The 13,992-nt window shown below is 37.6% G+C and overlaps 1 protein-coding gene across 2 annotated transcripts in view; it reads right to left on the reverse strand.

Annotated features, from left to right (window-relative positions):
- Positions 1–13,992, reverse strand: part of WWP1 (WW domain containing E3 ubiquitin protein ligase 1) — a 112,333-nt gene that overhangs the window by 4,832 nt on the left and 93,509 nt on the right. For both annotated transcript variants that reach the window (XM_067711936.1, XM_067711937.1), the window contains exons 19-24: positions 10,859–10,992; positions 10,627–10,767; positions 9,805–9,925; positions 4,694–4,798; positions 2,071–2,167; positions 1,584–1,656 (exon numbers count right to left, since the gene is read on the reverse strand). In XM_067711936.1, coding sequence (XP_067568037.1) covers positions 1,584–1,656; positions 2,071–2,167; positions 4,694–4,798; positions 9,805–9,925; positions 10,627–10,767; positions 10,859–10,992 — 671 coding nt within the window. The remainder of the gene's footprint in view (positions 1–1,583; positions 1,657–2,070; positions 2,168–4,693; positions 4,799–9,804; positions 9,926–10,626; positions 10,768–10,858; positions 10,993–13,992) is intronic.

Raw genomic sequence — 13,992 nt, forward strand, 5'->3', positions numbered from 1 at the left:
TAAATTTGACGAGGTTATGCCTAATATGGGTTTTGAAACCATATCAAATAACTTTTTGTACTCTGTTATATGAAATCCATTGGTTTATTTTACACTTTGAATGCATGTTTTACCCATGCATCAGTTTGTAACATCATGCATCGGTCATTTGGAAATACTGGTTCACCAAGTTATAAAGAATTTTCAAATATTAAAAAAAGTCTTGGGAAGCTGTCAAGCTCAAGGTGGTACATACAAGTTTTGCAAAATTCTGATTTTTGCATGAAACCTCAATTTTATCATCACCAACAAATGCTGTTAGTGGTTTTCCTTAAGGTGACAAGTTTTACTTCATTAATTTTCAAGGAAAGAAGTCTGAATAAACAGTTTGTCTTTCATGTTTTCAAGTAGAAAAAGTGTTCCAAAAAGAAAGCAAGCTGTTCAGCTTATAACTCAACAACTGCCTAAGAGCTTCCCCTCAAGACAGCCACCAAAGTGCTTTATGCAGACTTCCCATTTTGTCATACAGAATGTTAAAAAAGCTACATACATACTTCAAGCAACAAGATTTAATGAAGTTAATAGCTTTTAATACTTCATAAAGAACAACAAAAAGCCTGGCTTTTTTTTTGCTTTAAACTTCAAATGTGTGGTGTTGAAAAATGCAGAGATAGCAGTTTTGTGCCACTGCCTTGACTTGTGCTAAGTCAACAGCAGTTGACCCACCATTACTTTGGTACCACAAGTGCAAATGTCAAAACAATAAAAAGGCAAAAATGACTTAGTGTGAAAATAGTTTTGATCTCCTGAAAGAACCACGTACATTTAAGCCATCACCATCTTTTGCCTGGATGACTATAAGAGTTCTATAACTAATCTCCCCGCACTCACTCATCCAATTCCCTCTCTCCTCTGTTGCCAGACTGATTTTTCTTGGATCTCATTATCTGCTATTTAAAACTCTTCAAAGCCTTCTAATTGTTCTTAGAAACAAATTCCTTATAATAGCTGATAAGGCTCTACATAATTTAGCCCCTGCCTACATTTCCAAATTCTTTTATCCCCTTCCCTGATTCATTAAGTTCCATTCACACCAAGGCATCTTTTATTTCCTTGAAAAACGACCCTGTACAAAGAGTGCACTTCCCCTGTTTCTTCCCACAGCATGCTATTTATCAAACTCAACTTAAACATCACAGTTTCCAAGAAACCTCCTTGACCACCCAATCCAAAGGAGGTTCCCCTCTAGTTGTTCTCTTGGTTTCCTTTGAAGGCTCCTAGCATTTGCAAAGAGTTGTTTACCTGTGTGTCTTTTGTGTCCCCATCCCCAATGAAGCGCAAACTTCATAAAAGGCAGAGAGCACTTCAATCTCATTCTGTACATAGTGGGTATGCTAAATATTTGTTGAATCAATGGATACATTTCTCAAGTATTTATATTAACCAATCATTCTAATGTGTTTAGTTATAGAATACTATGTTAATCAACCTGTTCTCAAAATTGAAATTCTGACTACTTTAATGAATAAGAAATTATACTGGGTCTTACATTAAAAAAAAAAGACTCTGGCTTTCACCTTCCTATTTAAGATTCTTGAACTTACCATGTGTGGCTTCTTGGTAACCAGGTATCTTTGCCGACTTTTTCAATGCAAAATTTTTGAGGCCCATTACTTCCTAAATCAGGAAAATAAGACAAAATTTATCTGGTCCTTTACACTTTTTGGTAACTAGTCAAATAATAGAACATGTCACATAGTCAACCTGAATGATACAGAAGAAACTACAATGTAAGTTACTTCTGCCTAGAGAAACTTCTTATTGCTGCAAAGATTCAGCAATAAGAATTACAAAGTGGAAAGATAAGTATTTCTATAGCATCTTGCTCCCTTCACAAAGCAATGGCCAACCAGGCTTTGTGAGCAGACTTTCATTTTTGTGTTACAAGTGTATTCGATATTAACCATTAATTTGTCTTTTTCTGGTAGATGCCCTACATAAAGCACAGAAGAAGAATCCTTAGGTTCAAGTCTGTTTTATGTCTAAACGCCATTATTATCCCAAAATTATCTACAGAGAAACTGCATTTACCCATGAGCTCAGCAAATCCTCCTAGAGGTAAACGGCAGGTTCCAGTGACAAACTGCAGTAGTCGCATTCTTACTTCATTGTCTGTCTCTTTCACAAACTGTGTAACAAAATCAAATTTACTTTAATATAAAATAAATACTAGATTATCTTCAATAGTGAAAATAGTAGAGCCTTGAATTATTCTTAAATTTCTTCTGGAAACTTAAGAATTTAACTTGAAGGAGAAGAAATTTAACACAAACTAGTTTTAAAATATATGTGGTAAGTGGCTGCAGCATTCATCATTTATTCAGGCTGGGCACTATGCTCGGTACACTTATCAATCTTACTTCAGTTAATCCTCACAATCACACCATAGGTTGGCCACTATTGTTATTATTATATCCATCTTACAGAGAGGAAATGGAGGCCTAGAAAGGTTGTCATTTGTCCACGGTCAGACCACTGACCAGGGCAGATGTTGTGGCTGGGCTACACTATTACAGCTGTCACCTGTTGAGGGCTCCTGCCATGTGCTGTGCCATATGCTTTTTGTGTATTTGGCCCTTACGACAATATTATGAGATAGTTACTATCATTAGCATCCGCAGTATACATATAAGAAAATGGAGGCCCGGAGAGGTGAAATAATTTGTCCTTCTCAAACTGCTAATAAGTAGCAGAACTAAGATTTGAACTCAGGTCTGGCTGAGCTCTAAACCACTGTTATCCTGACCCGAGCCACCTACCCTTCTCCGCTGTAAGCTACCAAAGATGAACAAATACTTCCCAACTGCCACTTTCAATAGTTTGTGGTATTTTCTTCCACTAAACATCATTTTCCCAACTCTCTTCTTCATATTTGAAAACCTAAAGTATGCATTCTTCTAAAAATATATCTAGTTCACAGACTATCTCTTTTCAAAGTGGACATAAATGGGTAATGTGAAATACTGATCTGAATTGGTCTGAGTATCTTACAACCGAAGGCAAGGAACTTAGGGAACAGTCTGAGAGTAGAAATGTATCTTAAAAACAGGGACTAAACTTTAGCTAACAATAGGACAAAGCGTTGTGCTAATTATGACCAAAAATGTTTCTGCACAGAATTGTGCTGAGGCAACATATTTCATCAAGACAAAGAAATACAGCTTATTACCAGGTCTGGCATAAACCTCACCACTGTCCCCGAAACAAACCCAATTCAGAAAACACAACTATTCATTTGGATTTACATAACTCAAGGCTTAAGCTCCTCGAGTATATAAATACAAAGTCCAAAGGGAAAGTCAGGGAACAAAAGGAGTAAGAAGCTGGTAATGAGCCTAAAAGGGAAGATTACAGATACCTGCACAAATTCTGTATGTGATGCAATTCTGATGTTTTAGGCTTGAAAATAGAGTTATTCTTACCTTTTTGTTTATTTCTTTATTTTTTTTTACAATAGATAATACATGCACATAGTGTGGAACTCAAAGGCAGCAGAAGGGCACAGCAGGAAGAGCAGCCCACACATGCACCTCTGCCTCAATGTCAGCTCTCTGCAACTGCTGCTCGCGTGCCCTCTACCTTTACAGATGCTGTATTCATACACTAGCAGACACTCTGTCTATACAGAATATATATTCTCCTTTTAACCAAATAATATACACACCTTTTTTCCCTTAATATTGTACTGAAAAATATTATCCTCCAATATTTTTGTTAATTTGCATTAAGAAAAAGAATGATGACAAGGTACAGAATTACATAATGGATATATTACAATTTATTTACTCAGTTCCCCCTGACGGACATTTAGGTGTCTCAGGTCTTCACTAGTGTACCAATAATGTAGCAATAAATACTCTGGTATGAGCCATTTTGCATATGTGAAGTGTATCCATAGGATAAATTTCTAGAAGTGTCCACACTTCTTTAAGTATGGAGCAATAAACATATGACATATCCTTATGAAAAGATGCAACCTTTGGAAAATCTTTCTATAGTAACAGAAAAACCCAGGCTTTTCACCTGAAAGTGAAACAGTTAAGCACAAGTACACCAGATGTTCAGTTACTAAGCTGCTCAAATGAGTCTCAATTAGTAAATTTATGTGGATAATATCCCTGGCCTAGAGATTTTAAATTTCAAACAACACACAAACACAAAAGAAAGGAGAGGGAAAGAGAGAGAAAGAGTGTGTGAGAGAGAGAGAGAGAGAGAGAAAGGAGAGAGAGGAAAGAAAAGTCATTCCTGGACATTGTCCTCTAGATTGTTCTAACTCCCTGGCATATTATCACCTTTAGAGGAATTAAGTATCTGCGTTGACTTTCTCATTAAAAACATACTTCCTCATTTACTTCTAGAATTAAGTGGAATTTATAGAATACTTTCATACTACTAGAAAAAAATGTTATACCTACAACTATTACCATTAAGCTATTAATTAAAGAAGATAGTCATTTATTCTTTCATTTAGGAAAAAAGCAATGGAAAATCCTTTAACAAGTATTCACACTATGCACTTCTGACTTAAAATTCAAAGACTAAATACCATGTCTAAAAGCAGTCTCAACTTTAAAAGTGAACTGTTTTCAAACCCCCAGTTCATTAGAAAACATTTTCTTTGAGTACTCTGATTCAAAAAGATAAAAGCAAATACCTGCCAAAACCAGATGATCTGCTTGCTGTTTCTGGTATAATGTCGATACACCGTGTTTCTCTGCCAATCTGCTAAGTCAACCTCCTGCATGCCACACAACATGACCTGGGAAAGGAGCACAGTATCAGGTCACAGTAAAGATTTAGTGAAGAGAGTAACCATATGACTGAAATCTGCTAATGCCCAGCTATGCACATGCATAATTATGTAAACAGCTATGTGTACATCAAATAAAGGTCACAGTAAGCAAATCCAACAAAATCTGTGGCAATTTAACATGCAGAATTCTATGGCACTTTATCTTACCCATGTTTACTGAACTTAAACTGAAAACATTTAAAGTAACTATTCATCAAGAAAAACATCAGCTGTGTGCCAGAACAATCTCTTTTACTATAAATATATCCCAAATTAGACACACAAATTACAAATAAATTTCTAGTTCTTCTTTTTTTTAAATCTATGCTACCTTATCTATTTAAAATTTAAAATATACTAACCTCTTGTTATTCATCTATCCAGGCTTTGGGAATAAAATATTCTACATACGTGACCTTTTCAAATTAACTCCAGTTTATTATATATGGGATGAAAACTATTTTTGGCATAATAAGATAAAAAAGTATAATACTTTATTTCTCATAAGTTAACTATGATCTATAATTTACATACAATAAAATGTGCATATTTTAAGTACAGAGTTAGATGCTTTGACAGATGTATACACCAGTGTAACCACTACCATAATCAATAGGTAGAATATTTCCATCGTGTCCCTTGTCGCAGTTAAAACCACCATCCTTATCTTTGGCTCTAGGTGATCAACGATTTCACCATAGACTAGATTTTTGAGAATATGAGACAATACTACACATATCCCCTCTCTTTTCTGTTTTCTTTTCCCGCTTAGCACAATGTTTATGAGATTCATCCACGTTGTTGTGGGTACCAGTACTTCTTTCATATTGCTGAGTGGTATTTCATTATATAAATATACAACAATTTATTTATCCTCTCCCTTGTTGATGGGACATTTAGGTTACTTCAAATTTTTGATTTTGATGAATAAAGTTGTGACAAACACTTATGGAAAAGTCTTTGTGTGAAAATATACTTCATTTCCACATGAATAAACACCTACTAGTGGAACTGCTAGGGCATAAGGCTGATGTATATTTAACACTGTACGAAACTACCAACAGTATCCCAAGGTGGTAATTCATTTAGTTTGAATTTGCAATTCCCCAATGATTACTGCGCATCGAATGTTTACGTGCCATCAGTATAGCTTCTTGGGCTTCCCTGGTGGTGCAGTGGTTGAGAATCCGCCTGCCAATGCAAGGGACATGGGTTCAAGCTCTGGTCTGGGAAGATCCCATGTGCCACGGAGCAACTAAACCCATGCACCACAGCTACTGAGCCTGCACTCGAGAGCCTGCGAGCCACAACTACTGAAGCCTGCGCGCCTAGAGCCCGTGCTCCACAACAAGAGAAACCACTGCAATAAGAAGCCTGCGCACCGCAATGAAGAGTAGCCCCTGCTCGCTGCAACTAGAGAAAGCCCGCACGCAGCAACGAAGACCCAACACAGCCAAAAATAAATAAAATAAATTTATTTAAAAAAGAAAAAAAAGTACATAGCTTCTTTTTGTAAAGTGAGTCTTTACTTACTTTTAAAAAATTGTCTTTTTACTGAGTTACAAGTTTTTAATATATTCTGGATACAAGACCTTTGTCTCAAGAGTTTCTCTCAGTGTGTAGGTTGCCTTTTCATTTACTTAACAGCATCTTTTGAAAGGAAGTTTTTAGTTTTGATGAAGTCCAACATCCTTTGTGGGTGTGTGTGGTCTACTGCTTTACTGTGTTCTTCCTAAGACACTTCTGTCCACACTAAGATTTTTCTATGTTTTCTTTTTCGCTTTCATATTTATGTTTATGATTTATTTTAAATTAATCTTTGTTTATGAGCTGAAGTAGGGGTTAAGATTAATTTTCTTCCGTATGAATATCAAGTTGATCCAGCATCACTTGTTTAAAAGACTTCCCCTTTCTCCATCAAACTATATTGCTTCTGATGAAAGCCAATTGACAATATACATATGGGTCTACTTCTGGACTCTCAAAGTGTTCCACTGATCTCTTTGTCTATCCTTGCACAAATAGCACACTATCTTAATTACTGTGGCTTTATAATAAGTCTTGAAATCTGGTAGTTAACATCCTACAAGCTTGTCCTTTTTCAAAATTGTTTTGGTTAATCTAGACCCTTTGCATTTCCTTGTAATTTTAGAACTAGCCTGTCAATTTCTATAGAAAATTCTGCTGGGATACTGACTGGGATTGTGTTGAATATACAGCTCAATTTAGAGAAAATTGACATATTTACAATATTGAGTCTTCCAATACATAACATGGTATATCTCTCCACTTACTAAAATCTTCTTTAATTTTTCTGAGCAATGTTTTAAGTTTTTAGTGTAGAGTTCCTACAGGCCTTTGGCTCAATTTGCTCATTTTTTTTATGCTTTAGTAAATGAAACTTTGAAATTTCAATTTCTAAATGTTTGCTGCTAGCATATAGAAGACATACAATTGATTTTTAAAATCACTGACCTTGTACCCTACAGTCTTGCTAAATTCACTACTATTTCTAGTAGTTTTTTGGTAGGTCCCTTAGGATTTTTCTAAGTCGACAATCATGTTATCATCTGTGAATAAAGGCAGTTTTACTTCTTTTCAATCTTTTTGCTTCTACTTTTGCCTTACTGCATTGGCTCAGGAATCTGGTACAATGTAGAACAAAAGTGGTGAGAGTGGACAACTTTGCCTTGTTCCCAATCTCAATGAGAAATACTCAAGGTATCACCGTTAAGAATGATGTTAGGGTTTATCTTTTTTGTTGATGCCCTTTATCAAACTGAGGAAGTTGCCTTCTATTCCTAGTGTGATGAGAGTTTTTTTTTTTTTTTTACAAAGAATGACTTTTATCTTCTTAAAGTTAAAACAGATTTTAACCTATAAAAAGGGGCATGGCATGATTATGAATAACCATTATTTTGGATAATGGTGTGAATATCCCTTATTGTGGTATTATTCATGGTTAAGAGAGACAATGAATGGGAGTGAAAGAAAGAACAAGAGGAGAAAAGTCAAGGCAAAGCAAAACAAAACAACACGAATGTCCATTTTCTCACAGCTCTGTACTATGAGCTAAAGGTAAATCAGTAATCAATAAGGGCTTTAGTCTCCTTCTCTGTGTAAGGAAATTATCTTATGGCCAAACTATTTCACAAGCCTCTATGTAAAGACTGGAAATGCTGCCAAGGGTGATATAAAGTATGCACCTATTAATATCCTTGTCGATTTACTGTTTCAGTTTCATCTCAGCTCTTATGTCAGGCTCTTGCCGTAACATCCCTCCTTCACTGAGTGGGCCTCTAAAGCAGGAGTTCTTAATCGGGGGTATGGAATATTTTAGGTATATGCATTTTGAGTATACAAAGTTTTAAAATTTTCTTCAGATTCTTAATGAAGTCGGTGACTTAAAATGATTAATACTACTCTAAAAAGTATCTTCCATTCTACTAATGCATTTCTGCTAATTTGTGTAAGCAAGCTATTAAGAGATGTTAACTAGGTTTACAGAGTCTACATGTAATTCAGGCTCAGAGTCCTGATTTTCATATACTTGCCATGTCAGAGTTTCTAGAAGGCTAATTCCTACGTAGGGATATTACTGTATAAAATTTAAAATGCTAATTTTTCATATGCACATTTGATTACACGAACAAACCAAGTTTCTTAATAGAGGACCAAAGATGGCTGCCCCCCAAAGAAGGTGGGGGGAAATGCAAGCACCTTCCTAACGCCCTGCCTGTGTTCTAATCTAATGTGGAGAAGACTTGGAGAATTCACAATAACTAATCATTAGGGAAATACAAATCAAAACCACAGTGAGCTATCACCTCACATCCATTAGAATGGCTATTATTAAAAACAAAAACAGAAAATAACAAGTATAGGCAAAGATGTGGAAAAGTTGGAAGCCTCACATACTTTTGGTGGGAATGTAAAATGGTGCTGCCGCTATGGAAAACAGTGTGGCAGTTCCTCAAAAAGTTAACTAGAGAATTACCATATGATCCAGCAATCCCACTCCTGGGTATATATCCAAAAGAACTGAAAGCAGGGTCTCAAAGTGATATTTGTACACCCATGTTCATAGCAGCATTATTCACGATAGCCAAAAGGTGGAAGCAACCCAAAGATCCATTGACTGATGAATGGATAAACAAAATGTGGTATATACATACAACGGAATATTACTCAGTCTTAAAAACGACAGAAATTCTTACATATGCTACCATATGGATGAACCATGAGGACATTATGGTAACTGAAATAAGCCTGCCACAATAAGACAAATACTGTATGATTTCACTTATATGAGGTAATGAGAGTTAGTCAAACTCAGAAACAGAAAGTAAAATGGTAGCTGCCTGGGGCTAGGGAGGAAGAGGAAATGGGGAGTTTTTTAATAGGTATAGAGTTTCAGATTTGCAAAATGAAAAAGTTCTGGAGATTGGCTGCACAATACTGTGAATATACGTAACATTACTGAACTGTACACTTAAAAACGTTCAAGATGGTAAATTTTATGTTATGTGTATTTTATCACCAAAACAAAAAAAAAAGGAAAGAAAAGAAAAGAAAGAAAAAAAGCATTTCTGATACATTGTACTTCTAACAATTCTGAAGTACAGTTAAGACCACTAAGAACTCATGACTTAGAAATCTAATCTCTGAGGTAACTCACTACTAAACCAGGAGTTCCCCAAATTATTAATAAGGTTGCACTCACTCTTTAGGAGCCCTAACAGTTGGCACTGATCGATGATTCTGTGCTCATGACATCAGCACATTTTGGAGAACTTAAGACCTTTACCCAACGCTGGGATTTTAGTACCCCCTGAACATTTGGATGAATGAGAGAGGATTGAAGATTGTGCCACATGATTTTAAAACTTGTGGACATTCTTTTGTAAAAGTGTGTAACAACAGTCCCTCCTCCCATTAACATTCCCTATAATAGCATAATAAAAGATCCTAACCTCCAATTCTTTTTCATCAAAGTACTGCAGCCACTGAAGGGGAACAACCTCATTAAATCCATCCAGGAAAGCTTTGGTCTGTTCTTGTACTCCTCGAGAAAAACGCCACTCTGTCATTAAACTGAAAATAAAGATGGTATTTAAAAATAGGTAATTTGTATGTGAGGTAAAAGGCTAAAAACACAGAGTACATCTTAACCATCATTAAAAAGGAAAGTGAAGAAAATCAGTATGCTGTATGAATCGTATAGAATTCAAGAGAACACAGTTTCACAACAGAAGTTGTGGTGAGCACTATTAAGAGTCAGTTAAAAAGGGAAAGTGAGATGGAATAGGAAATGAGCATTAGAGTGCTTAGGCAGGCGTGGCTCCAGGCTTGGTTTTGCTACTATCGAACAGAGCACCTCTGTCTCCTCATCTAGAAATGAAGAGGCTGCCAATGTTCTCTGATTTTTGATCGGAACAAAGGTAGGATGCATACAGCAGGTGACAGTGGGAAAGTGAAGGTCATCACACATACTCTTATTTCAAGAACACTGGTACTGTTGAGAAGAACTTAAATGTATGTCAGAGGCAAGGGAACTGGGTTTTTTGTTGTTTTTTTTTTTACTACATTTGATTTTTGAGCGGTGTCAGAGCATGTTTATAAATTGAGAGGAAGACTGAGTAGAGAGAAAAATGATTAAAAAGGATAAGTGAAAGAGGGAATGAATGTGGAACATCTTCCCAGAGGCACAAACAAGGGATAAAGGTAAGGGTATAGATAGTTCTAACATGCTCTAGTACTCATAGAAATTAAGGTCAATCAGGTAATCACCTTACCCAATATATTCATCTTTATTCTCCTCCGTCACCAGGATATTGGAACCTCCCAACTTCAGGTCATGTGAAGTAACTTTTCCCAAAATCTCCATGTCAACAGAAAAGTACATTTCTAAGCCACATTCTTCAATGTTGTTGTCTCTGGGTGATATAAATATATACAACCACTAATTAACAAAATATGTAAAACTAATTTCAAGAAAATACCTTATTGAAAGATAAATCTTCAAACCTTATCCAGATAAGGGAGTTATAAAATTCAGTATCAATAGATTCCAAATCCTTAATAGTCAGTTTTTTACTTAGCATACGCTTGTAGAAGGGTAAAGAGAAACCAGTATCAATGAACTTTCCATGAAAAAGTGCCTGCCAAGAAAAACAAAAAATGTTATTTAAAAAATTACAGAGTAACAATTTTCTTATTCAGAGCACAATGATAACAGAGAAATCATGAGGCTTTACAGGCAAAGAAAGTAATAAGTAATCAGCATAAATCATGAAAACTAAAATATTATATAAAATGCTAAGTATGAAAAACAAATTTACAGAGTTAAAACAGCATCTCTTTAACTGAGGTCAAACACTTAGCTTACCATGTCCTATCAAAAACTGTAAAAGAGGATGATAATGGAGCTTTATCAAACCCCCACTCTTTCTAATATGTTTCACGAATTACATTAACCCCACTGGATGGAGAAATGAAGGCATCTCAGGGCCACCGTACATGCACCTGGAAAGACCCCACCCCCGCTTTCTTATCTCACAGTTGCCTAAGAGATCTTCAAGACTAACCCCGTGGTGCCTTCACTCCTATTCACAAGAGTCAACGCAGGAAGTCCCAGACCTGCAGTACCTTGTCTCTCACCACGATCTGCCCGTCCACTTTGATATCTGATTCCATGTCTCTCATCTCCCCAAACTCTCAAAACCACCTACTGTGTTTTGCCCTCTGAAGCTCATGATCCATCATATTAGCAAAATCCCCCACATCCTCCACTCATTCTTTGAAGATCCTTTAGCATCTTGTTGTAACACAAATCTGGCATTTTTCTGAGGACCCTGCTTCCTTTCAAATCTTCTCAGAGGGATGGCTGTTTCTCTCCTATCCTCCCTCATGTCACCAGGCCCAGGAGTGGGGTGTGTGTTGCTTCTCATTACTAATGTCACCTCCCTAACCTGCCCCAGCTTTCAATTTCAAGCCCATGCCACCCCACTGCCTTCGTGGCTCACCACCCCCAACCTCCTTGCCGCAGTCATCCTTAGGTCTCCGGGTTTCTCCCCTTTACTCCTTCAATGCTGTGTTTTTTGACATGACCACCATCATTCTGAAGATTTCAACATCTACACTGATGATTCTTTTACTACCCTGGAGTTATAGTCCTTTCCATGATCTTAGTGTCTAACTTAGCTAAACATTCTCAACACCATACCCTAGACACTGTGATTAGCGCTAGCTGCAATCCTGCATAAACTCAGTTCCAAACACCTAATTTTCCAGCTCACTGCCCTTAGTAATAACACCAGCAACGTTTGACTCCACTGGGATCTAAACAAATCAGGGAACCTGTTACCTTATCACTCTCTCTCTCTCAGCCCCCTTGTGAAGTTCTCTCTCCCCTTACTCAGTTTAGAGTCCACCTTCAATCATCAAAATTCCTCCCTTGTACCTTCAAATCCTGTCTCCCTGGTATAAAAATACATCAATACCTTTGTATTTCTGGCAAAATCCAAAGCCTAGCTAAATACAACTGTCCACCCACTCCACGCCTATGCCTGGGCAGTGGAACATGCCAGAAGTGTATATGCAACCATGCTGCCTGGTTCATGACCAACGCCCTCAGGTGGGAGCCCACTGCATTCACAGTCTCCCACTCTCCCAGATGACTACTTCATTCCTCAAGTACCTCCTCACTCTGAGCTAATGATCTTGCTTTCTATTTCACTGAGGAAACAGAGCCATTGTAAGAGAACTTTTGTGTGTTCCACCACATCTGCTCACTGATAGTGTCTGAATCTATGTACTCTTATTACAGAGAAGCTCTCTATTGCTTCTCTGTGCAACTAAACAGATCTCCTCCTTGCTCTCCTATTCAAGGTCATTGCTCCCATATTCCCTATCTCGCTGACATCCTCAAATTCTTTCTTCTCTTATCATCAACAGAGAAGATGTTTCATCCTCCTCCTATTCTTGGTTCCTTACGTACTTCTGGTTACTGCCCAACTTCTCTATAGTCCTTTATAGCAAGCTTCTTTAAAAAGATCTGCTTATATTTGTTGTCTCCACTTCTCCTTGCATTCTCTCTTCCTTTCACTCCCTCCAATCGTTCCTCTCCACTGCCCCTGAGTATCATTCACCTGGCCAAGTCAAAGGGTTACTTCTCAGACCTCAACTTGCTCAGCCTACCAGCATCGGACACAGTTGACCACTTCTTCCTTCTGGAAACACACTTCCTTCTTCCTCTGTCTTCTGGAAACCGTTATTTGATTCTCCTATCTCCTCCTCTGCCTCAGCTCTTTTGCTGGTTCCTTCTTATCTCCCCAGTTTACATGTCCTTAAACGTCTTCTCTGTCCACACTTACTCTTTAAATGGTCACACGCCTTACCTTGATATCCCCTCATGGCCAGCCTTGTATATCCAACTACCTATTCTACATCTCCACTTGAGTGTCTGCAGGCATCTTAAACAAACCGAATTCCAATTCTGGACTCCCTCCACCCCCCACATTTCCTCTGGCCACAACCCTGCTGTCCTGAGAAACGGCAACTGCAACCAGACAGCTTGGTGCCGTACTTGACTCTCCCTCACACCCTGCATCTAAATGGTCAGGAGACCCTGCTGGCTCTACCTGCAGAATATATCCAGAATCCAAAGCACGCCTCACTACCTCCACTGCTACACCATTCAAGTCCAAGCCACTACTGCCGCTCACCTGGGTTGCTGCAAGTGGTCTTCCTGCTCCTCCTCTTGCATTCCTCTGCCCTCAACTACAGTCTCTTTCTACACAGCAGGAAAGTCAGCTTAATAAAACCTAAGTCACATTATGTTACTTAGACTATGTCACTCCCTGCTCAAAATGCTTAAGGGAATTTCCCAAAGATTCCACACACTACCTCTCAACCTCATCTCCTACCACATTCTCTCAGATACTCTGCTCCAGCCATGACATTTTTCATTCACAAATGTACTTCCACCTAAGACCCATTTTTCTTGCTGTTCCCTATGCCTAGAATATTGTTCTCCAAAATATTTGCATGATTCAACCCCTTACTTTCTTCTTATTTCTGTTCATGTGTTACCCACCAGAGGCCTCCTCTAATCATACTAAATAAAAGAGCAACACTGCCTTTCCTTCAGTACCTACTTA

The sequence above is a fragment of the Pseudorca crassidens genome, chromosome 17 (assembly GCF_039906515.1).
Source record: "Pseudorca crassidens isolate mPseCra1 chromosome 17, mPseCra1.hap1, whole genome shotgun sequence".
Classification (NCBI taxonomy): Eukaryota; Metazoa; Chordata; class Mammalia; order Artiodactyla; family Delphinidae; genus Pseudorca; species Pseudorca crassidens.